This window comes from Plecotus auritus, assembly GCF_963455305.1.
Source record: "Plecotus auritus genome assembly, chromosome: 5".
NCBI classification, from domain to species: domain Eukaryota; kingdom Metazoa; phylum Chordata; class Mammalia; order Chiroptera; family Vespertilionidae; genus Plecotus; species Plecotus auritus.
In genome coordinates, this window is record NC_137776.1 from 48,721,881 (window position 1) to 48,744,594 (window position 22,714).

The window sequence follows — 22,714 nt, forward strand, 5'->3', positions numbered from 1 at the left end:
GAAACCCAGAAAAGGTTCAATCACATGTAGAATATGTATTAAAAGTCTGGGAACTTTGTAACACATCTTTTAAAAACTTACATCGAAAATACAAAAGTAATAAAAGGAATCTGGACACTTAAATGGGCAGATTTAGGGTACCTAGAAAATCAGATACATAGAATATTTCTTTCATGAAATGACAGAGGATAAATGAGGTGTCACAATAAAATATAACACGTTTCCTAACTATATACTGCATATTACATATTTAAGCAAAATAAAAATTAGGACAGTTTCACAAAGAATCAAATTAATTATAAAAAAGGAAAGGTAATAAATCTATTCAATACCCCAAATCGGAATCTGAGTGAAGCTGAAGAACTGATGGATCTGTATCCCAATGCAGCGTCCTAAATGGTTGTAGGACAACCATGAAGCATTAGCAGAAAAGGCCATAAGTTAGTCAAGCAAATATACTCTATGAATAGCTAAAGTACTGTTCACATTAAAAAACCACATGTTCTGGTTAGTATGAAAAAAACCACCAGGTATCACTCAATGCTCTAGTGCATGCAATAAGCATAATACAGTTAAGGATGCAAAATACAACCTAGAATCGTTAAAAGATAGTATTTTCAGATTAAGGCAAACTATTATTGCACAATAATGGATAAGAACAGCCAAGCATTCAACAACACAAATAATACATTATTTTTGGATGTTAACAAGTGAGACTTTAAAAATAGTTTAAAATTTAAGTTTCCTAATAAAAAAAAATTAGTAAAAACATTTTAGTTAGCATATTATAATCTTGCCCAAAGCATTAAATGTGTGCAGGAAATTGTCATATTGGTAAAGGAAATGAGTCAACACATAAGCCTTTCCATAAGAAAGCCGAAGACTATTCCACTGGGATATAAAATAGCTCAAGTTTCCAAAATGTGACCCTTATGTAATTTATGGGTTAAGCACTGCCTTGGGCTTACATGTCATCTGCTTTAGAAAGCAGCTACAGATTTCTGTCTCTAGGAAAAAAGTAGACTTTTCCCAGAAAATATATTTTATGTTCAAAAGATTTCCCCTCAACTAAAATTTTGGAGAATATCCATCCTAAATAAATATTCAGTTGTGCTTTAAAGCCTTGCGTACTGGATCTTTTCCATTTAAGTGAGATCTAATCATAATTAAAACAAAAGGTACTTTGTCACATTGGCATTCTCACAGGTTAGCAATATATAAAATAATTATGTACAGTACTGTTGATGCCCATAGTCCATATTAAAAAGTTAAGCACAATACATTCAGTGCTACCATTTTTGTCAAAATATTAGCATCTCATGTAAGTTACAATGTACAACTAAAACTGCTATAATAGCCTATATAATAAAGAGGTAATATGCAAATTGACTGTCACACCCTCACAAAGATGGCTGCCTACAATCAGGCCTGCAGGGGGATTAGTGAGGGACGACCAAATGACTGAACAAGCAGGCTGCGTGGGGCGAGCAGGCCAGCAGGGGGGTTAGTGAGGGACAACCAAACGACTGAACGAGCAGGCTGCGTGGGGCAACCAGGCCGGCAGGGGGGGCAATTGGGGGCGACCAGGCTGGCACGGGGCGGGGGGCAGTTAGGTGCAACCAGGCCAGCAGAGGGGGGCAGTTGGAGGCACCAGGCTGGCAGGGGGGCAGTAAGAGACAACCAGGCCGGCGGGGCGGGGGGGGGGGGCGCTGTTAGGGGCAACCAGGCCGGCAGGCGGGGAGCAGTTGGGGGTGACTAGGCTGGCAGGGGGGCAATTGGGGGCAACCAGGCCGGCAGGGGGGGCAGTAAGGGGTGACCAGGCCGGTGGGGGGGGGGGGCAGTTAGGGAGCGACCAGGCCGGCAGAAAGGGGGCAGTTGGGTGCGACCTGGCTGGCAGCAGGGGGCAGTTAGGGGCGATCAGGCCAGCACACAGAGGCAGTGAGGGGCGATCAGGCCAGCGGGGGTGGGGGGCAGTTAGGTGCGACCAGGCAGGCAGGCAGGTGAGTGATTAGGAGCTAGTGGTCCAGGATTGTGAGAGGGATGTCCAACTGCCGGGCCTAAACTGGCAGTCGGATATCCCCTGAGAGGTCCCAGATTGGAGAGGGTGCAGGCTGGACTGAGGGGAGCCCCCCACCCCCCGTGCACAAATTTCGTGCACCGGGCCTCTAGTTTAAATATAAAAAAAAAAATGATTTCTGTACTTTACTTGCCTAAACAATTTAGCAATAAAAACAATCAGTTGACTTGAACTTGAGGAATTCTTCATTTTGAAAATATAAAGAAAGACTTAAACAATATTTTGTGTATATGCAAAGGAAGAGGAGGTCAGAGTGAAAATTTACTTTGTACAAAGTAATGAGCAGCAACAAACTAAGGCTTTGTTAAAAAAAGAAGGGGTTCTATGAGATGCTCTCCAAGGAATGTTCTGTCAAAGCCTTTATATCATATGAAAGCTCTAGCTGTTATCAGTGATATAGAACTCCTTGTTGAGGATGTCATGTTAGTCTAATATCAAGTAAAACTTTGCTATAAAATACAGCCTGTACAGAAAACATACTAGCCCGGCCACACATCACATATGGGATTATTATTTATTAAAGGCATCTGCAGACATATAAAGTAAAATTACAATATAATCCAAAAGCCTGAGAGATAAACTGATCAAGAATGGAACAAAAGAATTAAGAGGCATGATTCCCCAACAGAATAATTGCCACCACCTAAATTTTAGAAATAATTCTGTGATTGAGAAAGTGAACTAGAAACCTAATGAAATATAACTTCCTAATCTGAAAAGTTAGAGAAATACCATTTTTCATAGCCTTTTATATTTATTCATGAATTACCATCAGCTCCAATAGAAATTTTTGACATTTAGAAATAGTGACGTGTTTTGATATCATATTTGATAATGTCTAATATATCTCTTTCCTCTCTTTGAGTGTACTAATCTTAGGCTGTCTTGGCTATCTCACACATCTTCATGCATTTTCCTGTGATATTTCTTCTTTTTCTCTTTATTCTTTCATTATTATCATTCCTGCTCAATTCAAGTTAATTCTGTTTCATTATCAGACGCTATTCTTTTTCAAAGCCATTATATTTAAAAATGCTATTATTTTATTGCCAATAGTACCAATTAATCAACAATATCAATTATCTTTCCCCTATGTAATCTGAAGATGATTTAGTGGAAGTCATAGTTTTCTACTCTTGTGTGTGTGTATGTGTATACATATATATGTATATATCTATATACATATATATAAAATGAACATACTCAGCCCTCTTGAAAATTAATATTTAAAATGAGTTCAAAGGAGACAATGTAGGTACTGAGATTAAAAAGGTATGCATGTCATCTCATTAAAAAAGAGAAAATTTGCCCTAGCCAGTTTGGTTCAGTGGATAGAGCTTCGGCCTGCAGACTGAAGGGTCCTAGGTTCGATTCCGGTCCAGGGCACATGCCCAGGTTACGAGCTCAATCCATAGTAAGGGGCATGCAGGAGGCAGCTGATCAATGATTCTCTCTCTCTCTCTCCTTTTCTCTCTGAAATCAATCAATCAAACAAACAAACAAACAAAAAATAAATAAATAGAAAAATTTCCTTCCCCTGTTAACCTTAGAAAAACTAATTTTGTATTCATTCTGAAATAAGAACAAATACCCCCTAAAGATATTTAAATACCTATTTTCTTGTTTTACAACTTATTAAAAATCTACACTTTAAACACAAGTTAGCATACTATCATTAGAACTTTTCAATACAATGAATAACATCCTGAATTTTTAAAAATTAAAGCACAACTGACAATAGTATATGAGTTTCAGGTATACAACATAGTTTGCAACAGTGATATACCTTACAAAGTGATCACATGGTAAGTCTAGTAACCATCTGTCATTGTACAAAATTATTACAATACTACTAAAACTATTCTCTAGCTGTGTATCACATTCCTGTCACTTATTTTATAACTAGAAATTTGTACCTCTTATGCCCTTTCATCTTTTTGCCTACCCCTTCTCCCCACTTCCCTATGGCAACCATCAGTTTGTTCTCTGTATTATGAGTTTGTTTCTGTTTTGTTTGCTCAGTTGTTTTGTTTTTCAGATTCCACATGCAAGTGAAATCATATTTGTCCTTCTCTCTCTGACTTATTTCACTTAGCCATAATATCCTCTAAGCCCATCCATGTTGGCACAAATGGTAAGATGTCATTCTTTTTCATGTATGTATACCATGCCTTATTTATCCATTTATTGATGAACAATTAGTCTGCTTCCATATTTTGGCTATTGTGAATAATGACACAATTATAATAGGAATGCATGTTCAAATTAATGTTTTCATTTTCTTTGGATAGATACCCAGGAGTGAAGTTGTTGGATCACATGGTAGTTCTGTTTTTAGTTTTTTGAGGGATCTACATACTGTTTTCCATAATGGCTGTACCAATTTGCAATCCCACCAACAGTGCAAGGGCTCCCTTTTCTACACGTCCTCACCAGTACTTATTATGTATTGTCTTTCTGAGGTGACATCTCACTGGTTTTGATTTGCATTTCCATTATGATTAGTGATGTTGAGCATCTTTTCATGTGTCAGCTGGCCATCTCATGTCATCTTTGGAGAAATGTCTATTCAGGTCCTCTGCCCATTTTTTAGCTACATTGTTTTTTGATGTTGAGTTTATGAATTCTTTATATAATTTAGATATCAGACATATCATTTGTGAATATCTTCTCCCATAAATTAATGATGTAATCACTAGAATGTAAGTTGCATGAAGGCAGGGGCCATGAACACTTTATTTTCTGTGGCAATCTATAGTATTTAATATTAAATTGGCAGTTCAACGAGTGCCTGCTCTACAGAGTGGGACAAAAGTAGGTCTCTAATAATCTCTATGTTTCCCAATGAAACTCACAAGGACATGTTTTAATTCATAATAATTTTAAAAACCATGTAATTGTTACATATTTTTTAAAACAAACTTGCTGATGCTGCATTAAAATAATCTTGCTAATCCTATTCAAAATCAAGAACACTGAGTTTGGAACAAACACAGTATATTATACACATAAAAATAATGTATAGTATCAAATAAAGAAATTGAATAAATATAATTATTTATTTTGGGAAATATTTTTACTATGGTAATGTTGAAGAAGGAAAAAAGCCTTCACTTGAAAATACCACTTGCTTATCAGCAAAAGAATACTAACATATTTGTATAAAAACACAGAAGTTTGAGTATTTAAAAAATTAATTCAGCCTTAAAGATAAATTTAGACTAATCTTGAATACATACTTTTTTAAGGTAATAGTATTTCTAAAAAGAAAACTTTGATTTTTCTTTTTTTAAAATATATTTTTATTGGTTTCAGAGAGGAAGGGAGAGGGAGAGATAGAAACATCAATGATGAGAGAGAATCATTGATTGGCTGCCTCCTGCACACCCCCCACTGGGGATGGAGCCCTGCAATCCAGACATGTGCCCTCGACCAGAATCGAACCTGGGACCCTTCAGTCCGCAGGCCGACGCTCTATCCACTGAGCCAAACCAGCTATGGCTAATTTTTCTTAAATGATAAGAGTTATGTCATTTACTCCAATGACAGTATTGCTTTGATATACAATTTTGGTTTTATATACAGAACAGTTTTGGAAAGCACATCTCAAATTCAAACTGAACCTCTTGTGCCTTCTAATTATTAATGATAACCTGATTATTTAGGAATAATAAGTACCAAGTTTCAGATTATCTAGCTCCCTTGCTCCTCTTTTTCTGTCCTGTTTTTAGATACTCATTACTTCTTTGTAAGTTCAATTAGAGGGGCTCAGGTACAACAAAGATAAAACTTCTCAGTTTATTTATTTTTTTAAAGGTGTATTAAGAGATTCTCCAGAGAAGGATATGTAACTTCCTGGCCCAAAATAAGGATTCTAAATAAAGATTTTTAACCTATGTTTAATCTCATTTCAGCTGTCACATGAAGTAAAAAAGTATGATGTTATTAAAAACTTGCTATTAGTGTGTGTGTGTGTCACAGAAAGAGAAAGAAGAGGGAGAGGGAAGGGTAGAGAGGGAGAGAGGGAGAGAAAGGAAGAGAGAGAAGTAATAATAATTTTCCCAACACAATTTTTGGAAAGAAGCTGAAATCTTACTGAATTTTTGAAAAGCAAGTCCCAACAAGTGTGCAGGATCCTAAAACAAACATGAAATACAGTTTCACAAGGAAGATGCTAATTTAGGAAAACTTGGCAGTAAGCACTCTTTTCTTTTTTCATTGAGATGTAATTGACACATAACATTATATTAGTTTCAGGCACACAATATAATGATTCCATATTTGTATATATTGTGAAACGATCACAATACATCTAGTTAACATCATCACCACACAAATTTCTTTTTCTTGTGATGAGAACTTTTTAAAGATTTGCTCTCTTAGCAATTTTCAAATATGCAATACACTATTATTAACTACAGTCATCATACTATACATCACATCCCCATGACTTACTTATGCATAACTGGAAGTTTGAACCTTTTGACTCCCTTCACCCATTTCACATACCTCCTATCCCCACCCCTCCCCCCCGCCCCATCTTGGCAACCACCAATGTGTTCTATGAGCATATTTATCTTTTAAGATTCCACATATAAGTGAGATTATATGGTTATTTGTCTTTCTCTGTCTTATTTTACTTAGCATGATGTTTTCAAGGCAGTGAAAAACGTAATGTTTCCTTAGCAGTTATTCCTTATTCTGGATATTTTAGGCATTATTATTTTCTATCTTAATCAGAACTAGTGAATTACTAGAACAGAATTGGGCTATTTAACTGTACTGTTGAGATTTTCAATTACTGAATGGGAAATTAAGCACAACAGAAAGGTTTTATGCTATACTCCAAACAGTCATATATTAACCAATATAAAGTTTGCTTAAACAGAAAACATTTAAATTAACACCTCTATTTTAATATAATTAGCATAAAATCTGTTAACTATTCAATACTAAATTAATCAAGTGTGATAGTTGAAATATTGTAAAGAAAAAATTTCCCTCAATTTACAACAATTTCTGTACCGTTTAGATCTCAAAATATTAAGACTAACTTTAACATAACTATTTAGAGTCCCTCTAAAGCACCGACAGTACCTGGGCACTAAATGTATTCTATTCTTAAAAATATTAAAAGAAAATTACTATACCTGGATCCCACTGCGCCATCTCCAGAGTCTTGGCTTCCAGCTTCACTTGGTGTACTCACAGATTTGGAGGATGGAGACATAGGAGGAGGGACTAAATAGTGAAACAGACAGGTATCCGCTGTTACTACACGGAGAGGTTGCTCAGCTTATGACGTTTCAAAATTAATTTAACATGAAGTAATTAACAAAAAAAGGAAAAATAATGGCAAACCAAAAAACAAAATACATGAATGAAAATGAACAGTAGAAAGAAGAGGAGAAAGACAAAGTTAACAATGCGTGCTGACGATCATGCAATTTCTCTGGCAAATGCATTTGGGCTTAATATTTTTAAAAAAGCAAGGTTACAGAAGGATGCATCTTCATCTCAGCCAATACCAAATGTGGGCACTAATTTTCAAAGGAGAGCATTCCTTCTCCCCTTTCTAATTTCCCACGTTTAAGATCACCAGAGTATAAATAATACTTATAATTGCTATCAATATCAAAACTCTAGAATATGCTTCAAAAGTCATTAACTCTGGTTTTCTGAGATTTATTTTTAAATGTTAATTTTTATTTAATACTTTTTCTTTCAAAAATGTCTTAACTGATTTAATTTTCCCCCACCAAAAATAAAAGCTAATTTAGAGAATGACTAACTACAGGAATGACTCCTTTAAAATGTCCATTAGCTTCCAGCAATTTGGGTGAAAAGTGCAAACAGGCCATAAAACAGCATGCCTTCTAGACATGATGCATAACATAAAGTGATGCATGCAACTGAAACAAGGCAAGACTTATGGTAACTTCCTTACCCCAGTATTCAGAAAAAACTGAAGTGTACAGACAAAGATACAGACACCCAAAATATTCTTAATCCCTTCTTATAAAAAAATACACATTTTTCATAATATATAAAACAAACAGCAAATGCTTTCCCCTAAACTGTCATTTATAACATTATATACCAACAGTTGAGCGTGCATATTTCATGCTTTCACATTTGTAAAACTTTTTGATTACCATTGCAGGGAGTATAAGAGGATCATCACTGCCATCTTCTGGTTAAATTTTACCATAATTGTCCCCAATCCCAAGTATCTTTTTAAAATAATTTTTTAATGACTAATACATTTTATGTTGAGCTGTAAGCCCTTCTTTTACTAGTCTACTGAAAAGAAGGTAAGTTCCCAGTTATATAGGAACTAAAGAAATATGTACTTAATTAAAGTCTGTGTTTTTTAAAGTCACAGTCACTGAACCCTTAAAATTATGTTAAATGTTTATACATGCTGCAATAGAAACAGTGGGTTTGCTAGTGCCGTGGTCGGCAAACTGCGGCTCGCGAGCCACATGCGGCTCTTTGGCCCCTTAAGTGTGGCTCTTCCACAAAATACCACGGCCTGGACGAGTCTATTTTGAAGAAGTGGTGTTAGAGGAAGTTTAAGTTTAAAAAATTTGGCTCTCAAAAGAAATTTCAATTGTTGTACTGTTGATATTTGGCTCTGTTGACTAATGAGTTTGCCGACCACTGTGCTAGTCTAACAAGTTTAGCATGACAAATTACATCTTAAACATAGGTGCACAACTGACCATCTTATTTTTTCAGTGGTAAATTCTATTGGTAACCAGTAAGATTAGAAGGAAAAAAATCATAGCTAGACTGCTTCTTGAGATAGTAATGAACTATTACTTAAATTCCAAAGGACTTTAAACGCAAAATCAAATGTTTCTAACTTTGTGATTAAATCTCTCAGAAACAATGATAAAACCAAATCACTTTCATATACAGGGCGTCTCCCAAAAATGTATGCACACTTGATCAGCTGATAGCTCAATTTTGAAAACAGAATGTAGTTTAATAAACACTGCCTTTATTCAGTGTATATATACATTTTGGGTGGATACCCTATAGTTCGCATGCAGATGGCACTGTGCTAAGTGCTGCATGTATGACTCAAAGTAGCTAAAAATTACTTGTATCTGAAATAAAAGAACATTAATATCCCTTAAATACTCTTACGTTACATGTCCTTATCTTTTTGTCCATCTCTCACTATAAGGCTTCCCTTAAGTTAAGATCTAAATAAAGAGCAATATCTAACAGTGGTTTGCCTCTATAAGCACAAGTACATATTTATTAAATCATAATGGGGCAATATAATGTTTTGATAGAGGTTTTCAAAGGAGCAAGTTTATATTCTTTAAATTACATACTTAACTTCGTGCTTAGAAAAATAATTTTTCTTAGTGACAGAAAGATTAGAAGAAAATAGTAATATTCCTCTCCATGTAATTATTTATGATAAACTATAAGATTCTTTTTCAATTTAATATGTTATTTCCCCCTTCTAGTGACTTCAAGTATCAATCATTTCACTCAACAAGTTCAATAGTATCTTTCTTGGTTAAGACTACATTTAAAAAAAATATAGAGAGAGAAACCAAGATAGCAACATAGGTAAACACCTGAACTTGCTGCCTCGTACAACCACTTCAAAACTACAACTAAAAGACAAAACGGACATCATCCAGAACCACAGGAAGGCTGGCTGAGTGGAAATTCTACAACTAGAAGGGAAGAGAAAAGCACACTGAGACTCAGAGGAGCTGCGAAAGTAAACTGCGGAGGTATGGCGGCGAGCGCGGAAAGGGCTGGACACTGAGGACGCGGTTGTCTTTTTCAATCAGGAAGGAGACACAAGCTCCCGACTGCTCTGAACTCCAGTTCCGGGTGAGACTCTGGGGACCCAGACTCACACGGGGGAAACTAGACTGTTTGGCATCGGGCTGGAACACGAGGGCAGCTTTTTCTCAGAGGTGCTTGCAGCGATTACCATGGGACACTGAGACCCGGGGCCTCTCAGGGCAGGCTGAAGGTCAACCATTGCTGTTTGCTCCGCCCTGCTGATTCCCTGAGACCCCACCTCACCCAATTTACAACCCCACCCCAGCTGTGCGCAGAGGCCTTTGCATATGAATGGCCTGGCCCTTTACAATCTAAAATTGCCTAACAAACTGCAGCTGGGTCAGAGAGCCCCAGAACTTCCAAAAGGCCCAAGGCTCCACAGCAGCCTGCATTGCTTCACAGCTGGGCCTCATCTAGGCACCTCCAAACCGCAAACAAAGAAGAGGAACCTGCAGATCTCTCTGTAGCTCCTGCTGGGTGGCCTCAGGCAGAGACTAAATTTGCACCTCCTTAGAGATCCAAGAGCCAGTGTACCCAGTGGTCAGAGTGGGACCATCCAGATTACAACTCCTCAGATCCATAAAGGACATAATCAGGGGGCAGACACACTGAGCACCAAAGCCCCACTGAAGCAAGTCCTGCCCCATAAGGGTGTCTCCAGCACAGAAGTTCTCCCATCGTAGACACTACTGATCCTTACAGCCAATTGGCCTGGAGGTCAATTCCTCCCAGCAATACCAACAACAATCAAGGCTTAATTACAACAAGACTGTGCACACAGCCCACAAAAGGGTGTACCAAGAGTGTCCACCTCAGGTAACTGGGGAGGCTGAGCCACTGGGCCCTATTAAACACCTAGCACACAAAGCCACTCTATCAACACAGGGAAGCAGCCAAAATTCGGGGACAAAGAAACAGGTCACAAATGAAAGAAATGGAGGAAAGTGAACGACTGGATATAGAGTTCAAAACCACGGTTATAAGGTTTTTCAAGAATTTTCTAGAAAAGGCTGATAAATTTAGTGAGACCCTCGAGGATATGAAAAAGGACCAACTAGAAATTAAGCATACACTGACTGAAATAAAGAATACTATACAGAGATCCAACAGCAGACTAGAGGATCGCAAGAATCAAGTCAAAGATTTGAAATACAAAGAAGCAAAAAACACACAACCGGAGAAGAAAAAAGAATCCAAAAATATGAAGATAGTGTAAGAAGCCTCTGGGACAACTTCAAGCGTACCAACATCTGAATTATGGGGGTGCCAGAAGAAGAGAGAGAGCAAGATATTGAAAACCTATTTGAAGAAATAATGACCAAAAACTTCCCCTACCTGCTGAAAGAAATAGACTTACAAGTCCAGGAAGCGCACAGAACCCCAAACAAAAGGAATCCAAAGAGGACCACACCAAGACACATCATAATTAAAATGCCAAGAGCAAAAGACAAAGAGAGAATATTAAAAGCAGCAAGAGAAAAACAGTTAGTTACCTTACAAGGCAGTGCCCATACAACTGTCGGCTGATTTCTCAACAGAAACTATGCAGGCCAGATGGGAGTGGCAAGAAATATTCAAAGTGATGAATAGCAAGAACCTACAACCAAGATTACTTTTCCCAGCAAAGCTATCATTCAGAATTGAAGGTCATATAAAGAGCTTCACAGATAAGAAAAAGCTAAAGGAGTTCATCACCGCCAAACCAGTATTATATGAAATGCTGAAGAGTATTATGTAAGAAGAGGAAGAAGAAGAAAAAGGTAATGATAAAAATTATGAACAACAAATACATATCTATCAACAAGTGAATCTAAAAATCAAGTGAATAAAAAATCTGATGAACAGAATAAACTGTGAATATAATAGAATCAGGGGCATAGAAAGGGAGTGAACTGACAATTCTTGGGGGGAAGAGGGTGTGGGGGTACGGGAAGAGACTGGACAAAGGTCGTACACCTATGGACGAGGACAGTGGGGGGGATAAGGGCAGAGGGTGGGGTGGGAACTGGGTGGAGGGAAGTTATGGGGGAAAAAAGAGGAACAACTGTAATAATCTAAACAATAAAGATTCATTTAAAAAAATATATATACATATATATACATACACACACACACACACACATATATATATATATATATATATATATATATATATATATATATATATGGTTCCTCAAATTCTTTATGGAAATATGTTAAATAGTAATTATATATACATAAATAAATACACCAACTTAGCCAATTCTGAAATAGAAGTTTCAGAAATAAAAAGCACATCTTAGGTGTGATGCTACAAAATTATCAGCCAGAAGCAAAATAAATCACCATAACTTCAAATTTATAATAAGATAAAAACAAATATCTCTACCCCAAAACTATATTCTTTCTGGAAAAAAAACGTTTCTAAGCTGGATGATGAAGAGGTTTATTAAAATCTCAAAGTTATTATCTGGCCCACCAACTTTATCTTGCAATAATAAATAAGGTAAACTACAAGAAGGAACAAAACTAAAAAAAGGAAGTTATTATTCTTGAAAAAGGAAGAATGTTAATAGGGAAAAAAAAGGGAATGGTAGTTTTATTTGATGACTACCATATTTTAACCCTATTAGTCTAGAAAAATCAAAGAATACAGTAATTGCACAAGGCAATGCCACCATACTCCCAGACTCCAACAAATGACCCCTAAGAACAAACAAAAGCATGCATTCAAGGAGATTTAAAACAACACACACACACACATACACACTGAACAACTCATTGCCTCTCAAATATCAGAAAAGACTCAATTCTAGAACTCATTTTTAAAGATGGGTTAAGAGTCCAATCAGCTTTGAAAATAACATATTAATAATAAATTATATGCTTAATAATAACAGTGACTCAATCAGATCACCTTACTACACAGTTCTGTATATAAAATAGCATAAATGAATTTAAACTTCTTTAGAAGCTTAGAGCAAAGACACCTATTCCCTCCTCTTAGAACTGACAGAAAAATATGGAGTAAACTGAAAAACAAATCTACACCAAGCATTCATTGATCATGTAAGTAATACTGAAAGGCTGTGACTCTAATTCTCTAGGACAAAAAGCCAAGTGAGAAGGCCTTCCCCACCAGCTTAGATTTTGGCCTTCTAGGGATATAAAATTAACAATGCTGATTTTTGGCCTGTGGAGAAACAACTAGAATATCCTTTTTTTAAAAAATATATTTTTCTAGAGGCCCGGTGCATGAAATTCCTGCACTCAGGGAGAGGGGGTCCCTCAGCCTGGCCTGAGCACTCTCGAAGTCCAGGAGCCCTCAGGGGATGTCTGACTGATGGCTTAGGCCCACTCCCACCACTGTGAGCCTGGCTTCTGGCTGAGCAGTGCCCACTCTGTGGGAGTGCACTGACCACCAGGGGGCAGCTCCTACATTGAGCATCTGCCCCCTGGTGGTCAGTGTGCATCATAGCAACTGGTCATTCTGCCGTTTAGTCGATTTGCTTATTACCCTTTTAGTATATAGGATTCAGAGAGGAAGAGAGAGATAGAAACATCAATGATGAGAGGGAATCATTGATTGGCTGCCTCCTGCATGCCCCCTGATGGGGACTGAGCCCGCAACCTGGGAATGTACCCTTGACCGGAATTGAACCCAGGACCCTTGAGTCCGTGGGCCAACGCTCTATCCAGTGAGCCAAATCGGCTAGGGCTTGGGAATGTACCTAGATTTAGAATTAGAATTACATTTGAGTTAACCACTGAAAACTACACAGAAGTCTCAGAGATGAAGAATGCTGCACAGCCCAATTATTTTTCAAGTAAAAGAAAAAAGGACCTAGAAAGGTGGACAGTCAAGTAAAGTAAATGCAGGGAATGAAAGTGTTGGTAGAAGACAGTGATATGGAAGAGTGAGCTTCTAAGATAATCTGAGGTTGTAAGAATTTCTTCTAAGATTCTTACTATTCAAAAACAGCCCTTGTTACAATTATGCCCCCTTGTGGACACAAGTGCTCCAAGCCTGGAATATAATCTAAATAACTTTTTCATACCTTACTCTTCTTTACCTGAAAGCTATTGCTTTAAACCTTAAGTCACTGAAAACTATTAATTTCTCCCCTTTCTCTGGCCCCTTCTCCTAATAATGAACTTTATCCTCCACTAATCTCCCCTAAATGTTTCTGTTCTTTTATTCTCTTCAATATAATTTAGAGCATCAGATAAATGCTTAAAAAGAAATAAAAATTTTACAGAATTAAAATACTATAAGAAACTTAAAATTAGACTAAAACTTGAAAAAATGACTTGGTATATGGAAAGCATTCTATCAAAAAATCTTATTTAAAATATTCAAAAATTACAAGGGGAAAAAATGAAGCAATTACTATTCTGACTAACAAATTTCTTTTGTTTCTTTTTAATAAAAGAAAATCTAGATATCACATTTACTCTATCCAATTGCTACAGACTCAGCCTACAGAGTAACTGACAATATATTTTCATCTCTTTACAAGCTGGATAAAACGGTAGTTACACATACAAAAAAAGATTCACTTTATTTCTTCCATCATCAATGTTTAAGAACTCCACATTTGATACAATATGTCTTGAATGCTGTATCTAAAATTAACTTTCTTAAGACTTGCAACTTAAATTTAGTTAAAAAAAAAAAAAGGCATAGTAGAAATTTCCACTATGCTTTTTCCTAAATTTTAAACACTAAGATTTTGCTGTTGCTTTTAAAGCAGAGTGGCTTTTACTTGGCCTTACCAGCTATAAAGACATATGACCTAATAACTGGACAAACATTTAAGTGTCTAGCGCTCTAGACTGTGCTGGGCACCAGGAATAAAAATGTTATCTCTACTCTCAAGGACCTCTGACAAAAAGCACTCAAATGACCAAATAAATAAGGATCTACCAGTAAACAGAAGCTAAGAGGTTTTATTAGCTATATCTTTTACAAAAACAACAACACATGAATTCTCTTTGGTAAAATTAAAAAAAGAATAAAAAGTCCATTTTAAGAAAGTAATAGAGTGATTTAAAAAAGATAAATTTTCCTGAGTATCCTAGCAGTGTTTTTATATTTTACAATAAAATATATTTAATGAATTTATTCTGTATTTAAAAAAACCCACACAAGTATCCACCCTGGATCATGTACAAAATGTGTTTTTTTTTCTCATGGGTTAATGTCAAAAAAATTTGACAACCACTGTCTACATCTGTATCCCGTATTCTTCAGGCCTAATTTTACATATATACTGAAAAGATTTTTAGACATTTGTCAGAGAACAAAGGTGGAAAACCACACAAGTCATTTAATGAGCCTAGTATAACCATTACAATAAAACCAGACAAGATACAGTAAAAGGAAAAAAGAAGTATTAGTTTTCTGAGCATAGATGATGAATCTATATATATAAAAGCCTAAGTGACCATTAGGACTGAACGACTGCAATGACTGGACAGTCAGAATGAACAGTCGGCCAGTTGTTATGACGCGCACTGACCACCAGGGGGCAGACGCTCAATGCAGGAGCTGCCCCCTGGTGGTCAGTGCACTCCCACAGCCAATCTTCCATGGCCCCTCCCCTGGCTGGCCAACCTCTGTGGCCCCTCCCCCCCACCAGCTGGCCCCAATCACCCTGATCAGAACCTCCCTTGGCCCCTCCCACTCCCCAGCTAGCCAACCTCTGGCGGCCCCTTCCCCCCGCCGGCTGGCCTCAATCGGGACTGGGTGAGATGGCCCTGATCGCTGGCCAGGCTGAGGGACCCCACCTGTGCACGAATTCGTGCATTGGGCCTCTAGTTCCTAAATAAAATACTAACAAAATCTAGCAATGTGTAAGAAAAATAGTATCTCAAAGCTAAGTTGGTTTTATTGCAGAATGTGAACATGCTTTTACATTAGAAAACATACCAATATAAATATATCATCATATATATTTAAAGGAAAACAAAGCATATTTTCATCTCAAAATATGAAGAGACCTATGAGGTTATGAAAATATTTTGGTGGTTTTAAAGAACATCCACAAATTCTATGTGAATGTGGGCTGGATTTAGTGACTCTCTTGCAATGGACAGAATGTGGCAGCAATGATGCTGTGGGACTGCCAAGGGTACTCCATAAAAAGGACAGCTTCCTCCTGGCTCTCTTACTCTCTTAGATTGCTCACTCTGGGAGAGCCCAGCTGACCTGCTGCAAGGATACTCAAACAGTTCTGTGGAGTGGCCCACAGCGGGGGGTACTCAGCCCACCCTTGCCAACACCAACTTGCCAGCCATGGGACTGAGCCATCTTGAAAGCAAATCCTCTAGCCCCAGTCAACACCACAGTTGACTACAACTCTAACATCTTGACTTCAACCCCATGAGAGTCCTGAGACAACCACTCAACTAAGCCACTGTTAAATTCCTGGCTGACAAAAACTGAGAGATAATAAACGTTTATTATTGTTTTGTGTGTTTAAAAAAAAAACCAGCATGATAAAAGAATAGAAAACTTAAATAGACTATAATTATTAAAAAAACCTGAAACAGTGCCCTGACTGGTTTGGCTCAGTGGATAGAGTGTCGGCCTGCAGAATGAAGGGTCCCGGGTTCGATTCCTCTCAAGGGCATGTATCTTGGTTGCGGGCACATCCCCAGTGGGGGGTGTGCAGGAAGCAACTGATCGATGTTTCTCTCTCATCGATGTTTCTAACTCTCTATCCCTCTTCCTTCCTCTCTGTAAAAAATCAATAAAATATATTTTTAAAAAAACAACAACAAAAAAAAACCCTGAAACAGTGAAAAAAACAAAAACAAAAAAAATTCCTGTTGTCCACCACCCCTGGGGGGGAAAGTTATAATCCCAGGCAGCTTTATAGTTCAATTTTATCAAGTTTTTAAGGAACAAGTAATATCTATCCTTTACTAGTTGTTCTATAAAACAGCAAAAGGGAAAGCTGTACAATTTATTTTAAATGAGAATGGCCACTTAATATGGACAGTACAAGAATATTACAGCAAAGTCCTAAAACACACACACACACACACACCCTTATCTGCCACTCCTTGGAAGTGACTATTAGTAATTAAAGTGAAAAGTTAAGCATGTCTCATGCTTTTCTAACAGAAAATGCAGTTAGAGTAACCACATAGTGCTATTTACAGAGGGAAAGCTCCCCTTTATAGAAGAATGAGACACACAGTATAATGCTATGTATGTGTATAAAACATATACACATAGATATATGAAAATTTGAAAAATGTAAACACATATAGGACAGATCAAAAGGATGTATGTGAAAAATGCAAAAGTACTTAATGCAAGACTGGGAAGAAGAATGGAGATGAGGTATAAGGGAGAAACAAACACACATATGCATACAACTAAAGAATGATCTTTCAAGAACTGATGATGGAGGTGGCCAATAAATTAATAAATATGTGCAGGTGAATGCAGTGAAATGGATGTCTTACAAAGAACAGAAAAGGGGAAAAAAATCCTACAGGAAACAAACAAAAGCCAAAGGCTCAAGAAAAAAAAAGATTATTATTCAAAGACTAATCAGCTAATAAGCAACTTGGTATTTTTTAAACAAGAAAAGAGTGTTCTGATTCATTTACTTTTAAAATTGCAATATGCAACATAAGCTTATTAAACATTAATGTATTTCAATCTTCACACTCTACAATAAGGAAAAGGCAAATGAGCTGAAAGAAATAACAATGAAGCAGACCATGAGAGAAACCAGCTTTTTCATCTTCAAACCTTTTAGAAATATCAGCTCTAAGGACTATTTTGTTGTAGTTTTGCAACAGGTATACAGCCGTTACTATCTCTGGTATTTGTTCCCAGGACTAGATGAACTCTGCCCACAAGCTAACCCTGAAATTTTAGGTCCCTAAAGGACAATGACCATGTCAAACTAAAATACCATGTAAAAGCACCCAGCTCAAAATTATTTTAAGTAAACACCTAATGCTTTCTGATATGTAACTAGATTATCCTCAGTACCTCTTCTATTTCAGCCTTTTGGTCTAGCACTGCTATCAAAATGAATAACACAGAAAAAGAATGAGACTAAGTCAGATCACTGCCAAAAGGATGTACCAACATTCTTTTCCTTATTACCATTGAGAACAAAAGGCTATAAGCTTCTCCTTCCACTCCTATACTTGTGAATACTAATATACCTTTAGAATTTTGATTGATTACCTACACCTCCATCTAACCTACAGCAAGGAATGTAGAATTAAAATCAGAAATCACAGTCATCTTTAAAATTAATACAGTATGGCACAGAAAACTTGATCAACAAATGTTTGTTGAAATAAATTACTGATTTAACAAGAAAAGTTAATTGGTGGTTCATTTATGTTAATAAACATAATTAACCTTGCAGCTCTCTTAACAAACAAAATAACAATGTATTAGCACATCTGAAATAAGACAATTCCAAATAAAGGATAAGATCAATAATTTTTAAGATACACGAATAAGAAAAATATGCAAAATATATTGTCAACTCACTCATCTCAGGTACATCTGAGCTGAATGGAATATATGTATCTTATGAATGGATATATTCTTATCCTTACCAATAGGGGATTCTGGAGTTAGCCCCATGCTTTGAAGCAATGCTTCAGCTTCTCTTCTTTTTTTTTCAAGATCTGATTCTTCTTGCACAGGAGCAACTGCTTCCTTCTTCTGATCAGTCTAAAATTTTTAAGTTAAAAACTTAAGTTTACATATGTTACACACCATTTGTTTGCAAAAAATGTATTTTGAATAGACATTATGCTAATTAAGTGAAAACCATTCTCAACAGAGTTCTAGTAAGCAATCTCCAAATGGTATGTACTAATTTGATTCACTTTTATATATAATCAAAGAGCTGCCGCAAAAATTTTCCTAATAGGTAAATTCTAAAAGTACAGTCAACTTCTAATTATCTACAGTATTAAATTGCTATCCACAGTTAGGAATTGTGAAACTCTCCCCTGTGGCACAAAAACTTAGACTTAAATATCACAACGCTATGAAAAAAAAAAAAAAAAAAAAAGATGGAGTTACTTAAAAGGTAACAAATTTTAACTAAATGGACAATTTGATTTGTTGAAAACAGTATGGTACCTCAAACTTCTGTATGAAGTATTCATTGTATTTATGCAACTTTATGTAAGGATGTTTGTAAAAAATGCATATGGAGAAAAGTTTTAGAATTTTTTTTTTTAACTATAGCTATTAACCTATATTTAAAAAGCCCAGCGATTGAACTGCAGAATGACCGGTCGACCAGTCGCTATGACACACATTGACAACCCGGGAGCAGACACTCAACACAGGAGCTGCCCCCTGGTGGTCAGTGTGCTCCCACAGTGGGAAGGCCGCTCAGCTGACCCGGATGAGCAGTGCTCCCACAGCGGGAGCAGCCGCTCAGAGTGCGGGTCCACAGCTGCTCGGCTGACTGGGATGAGTGGCTGTTCCTGCTGCAGCCGCTTGGCTGACCGGGATGAGCAGCGCTCCCACAGCAGGCCAATCCACACAGGCCACGCCCCCCCACCAGTGCACATATCCTGTGCACCAGGTCTCTAGTTCATGATAAAAATATGGCTGGGTTTGGTAAAATTCACTTTTGCATAGTTCAAAACATTTTTTAAATTAAGTTTTTGTCAACTTTTATTTTAGACATTTATAATTTTAGCAAAATCTTCCAGTTAAACTAGAGAAGCCTCAACACTCTCAGATCATCCAAAACATTTCAAGTGAATATTAAGCCTTCCGGGAAAAGTCCTATATATACAGTATTGTCCCCTTATCCACGGTTTTACTTTCCATGCTCTCAGTACCTGTAGTTAACCTTGGTCTGAAAATATTAAATGGAAAATTCTAGAAATGAATAATTCGTATGTTTAAATTGCATGCCATTCTGAATAGCATGATGAAATCTTGCTCTGCCACACTCCGTTCAGCCTGGGATGTGAATCATCCCTTTTTTCCAGTGTATATGCTAATCACTTGTAAGTCACTTAGTAACAGTCTTGGTTATCAGATCGACTATCATGGTGTTGAAATGCTTGTGTTCAAGAAACTCTTATTTAATAACTACAGGCCCGATGCATGAATTTGTACATGGGTAGGGTCCCAAGGGGGCTTGGTGGGGGGCGGTTCTGGGACACAACTGGCCCTCTGAGTGGGTGGTGGGATGCCCTTGCTGGCCCGGGATCCAGATCCATCCCACTGATGTTCACACTGGTTGTCAGGAACCACCTGGCGGCCGCTTTTATATTGTTTCTTCCTTGTGGAGCATCTAGGGAAAGGAAGTGGCCGCGGTGCCTGAGGCCGACTTCCAGGAGGCCAGTAGTGCTGTTGGGATCATGCCAGCGGCACTGGTCCGTCAGTGCCTGGCCCGTTCTCTGGAGATTGGATCTGCAGGACTACTGAGGGAGTGAGTGGCTGCTGCTGGGCTGGTGAGCCGCTGGGACAGGTCAGTCAGCAGAGCAGCGCTCCCATGTGGGAATGCACTGACCACCAGGGGGCAGCTCCTGCATCGATTGGTCAACCAGTCATTCTGGTCGTTCGGTCGTAACAGTTGCTTAGGCTTTCATATATATAAACTAGTGGCCCGGTGCACAAAATTTGTGCATGGGGGGGGATGTCCCTCAGCCCGGCCTGTACCCTCTGCAATCTGGGACCCCTCAGGGGATGTCCAATTGCCGGTTTAGGCCCCATCTTGTGGGATCGGGCCTAAACCGGCAGTTGGACATCCCTCTCGCAATCCGGAACTGCTGGCTCCTAACCACTCACCTGCCTGCCTGCCTGATTGCCCCTAACCACTCTGCCTGCCGGCCTGCTCGCCCCCAACTGCCCCCCCCCGCTGGCCTGATCACCCCACGTGTTCCCCCTGCAGGCCTGATCGCCCCCAACTGCCCCCCCTGCTGGCTTGCTCGCCTCTAACTGCCCTCACTGCTAGCCTGATTGCCCCCAACTGCCCTCCCCTGCTGGCCTGATCACCCCTAACCACCTCTGCCTCAGCCCCACTACCATGGCTTTGTCCAGAAGGACGTCTGGAAGGTCTCCAGGTCTAATTAGCACATTACCCTTTTATCAGTATAGATATCCCAAACCAGCCCTGGTCAGTTTGGTTCAGTGGCTAGAGCATCAGCCTGTGCTCTAAAGGGTCCCAGGTTCGATTCAGGTGTAAGGCATGTACCTCGGTTGTAAGCTCGATCCTCAGCCCTGGTTGGGGGCACATGCAGGAGGCAACCAACTGATGTCTCTCTCTCTCACATCAATGTTTCTCTTGCTCTGTCTCTCCCTTTCCCTTCAACTCTCTCTAAAAATCAATGGAAAAAAATATCCTAGGGTGAGGATTAACAACAAAATAATAATAATGTCTCAAACCACATTAGTGACAATAGCATTTCAGATATGCCAAAGAGAAGCCATAAAATGCATCCTTTAAGTGAAAAGGTGGAAGTTCTCGACTTAATAAAGAAAAACAATTGTATGCTGAGGTTGCTAAGATCTATTCTATGGTAAGAATGAATATTCTATCTGTGAAATTGTAAAAAATGAAAAATCTGTACTAGTTTGTTAAGAGAACACATTCACATAACTTTTATTACAGTATATTATTATAATTGTTCTATTTTTATCACAGTTATGGGTTGCATTATGTTTCAGTCAACAATAAACCAGATATACAACAGTGGTCCCATAAGATTATAATGGAGCTGAAAAATTGCTACCTCCTAGTGATGTCATTGTGGAATGCATTAAGCATGTGTCTGTGGTGATGCTGGTGTAAACAAACCTACTGTGCTTTCAGTCAGATGAAAGCACATGTAATTATGCATACTACATAACACTTGATAATAATAAGTGATTATGTTAATGGTTTAAGTATTTCCTATACTTTTTATCATTATTTTAGAGTGTAATATTTCTATCTATAAAAAATGAGTTTACTGTAAAACAGCATGCATGTTATGCTGGCAGGAGCCTTCGTACAGCTTTGTTTACCATGTATTTACACGTATGTACTATGCAGACTTTATGTTGTTTTGCTTTGTACAGTAACACGCTTGTGGCCTAGGAGCAATAGGCTGTACCATATAGCCAAGGTGGGTAATAGGCTATACCACCTAGGTTTGTAAAAGTAACTATGATATTTGCACAAGGATGAAACTGCCTAATGGCCAATTTCTCAGAACATATTCCCGTCATTAAGTGGTGCCTGATTATATTAGTTATTGTTGTTAATCTCTTACTATGCCTAATTTCTAAATTAAACTTTATCATAGGCCCATATGTATAGGAAAAAACATAGTATTTATAGGGTTTGGTATTATCTGAGGTTTCAGGCATCCACTGGGTGTCTTGGAACCTTATCCCTTGAAGAAGAAAAGGCTACTGTATACCTCAAATGCCTATTTCGACTAGATAGCTATTACTCATACAATTGTCTGCAGTGAATTTTGTTAGTCATAATATTCTATGATGCCATTTTAACTTAAAAAATTCATCAGAAAATTTCGTCAAAATAGTCAAACAGGCTATATTATCAAGTTGACACTTTACCTATATACATGTAATATATTATAGACTCACTGTTTAATATTATCACTTGTAATGTTTTAAAAACTTCAAATTAAATATATAAATCATGTAACAGATATCCCTTAGAAGCCACTTATGACCATCCTTAGAAAACAAAAACCAAATTTGCTCTCCACACTGAAAGGCTTAAATTTATAGATACTACTTTTAATGGCTCTGCCAGTCTGACTCATGCTTCTACCAGATAGCTTTTAATGAAATAACTAAAAGCT

At 37.7% G+C, this 22,714-nt stretch overlaps 1 protein-coding gene across 8 annotated transcripts in view; it reads right to left on the reverse strand.

Annotated features, from left to right (window-relative positions):
• Positions 1 to 22,714, reverse strand: part of DYNC1I2 (dynein cytoplasmic 1 intermediate chain 2) — a gene marked incomplete at its 5' end in the record, with an annotated part of 59,835 nt that overhangs the window by 31,898 nt on the left and 5,223 nt on the right. For 3 of the 8 annotated variants that reach the window (XM_080667221.1, XM_080667220.1, XM_080667217.1), the window contains 3 exons: positions 333 to 392; positions 7,228 to 7,318; positions 18,479 to 18,596. In XM_080667221.1, coding sequence (XP_080523347.1) covers positions 333 to 392; positions 7,228 to 7,318; positions 18,479 to 18,596 — 269 coding nt within the window. Of the gene's footprint in view, positions 1 to 332; positions 393 to 7,227; positions 7,319 to 8,024; positions 8,043 to 18,478; positions 18,597 to 22,714 lie in introns of all 8 variants that reach the window. The other 5 variants (XM_080667219.1, XM_080667218.1, XM_080667224.1 and 2 more) reach the window with 3 other exon arrangements.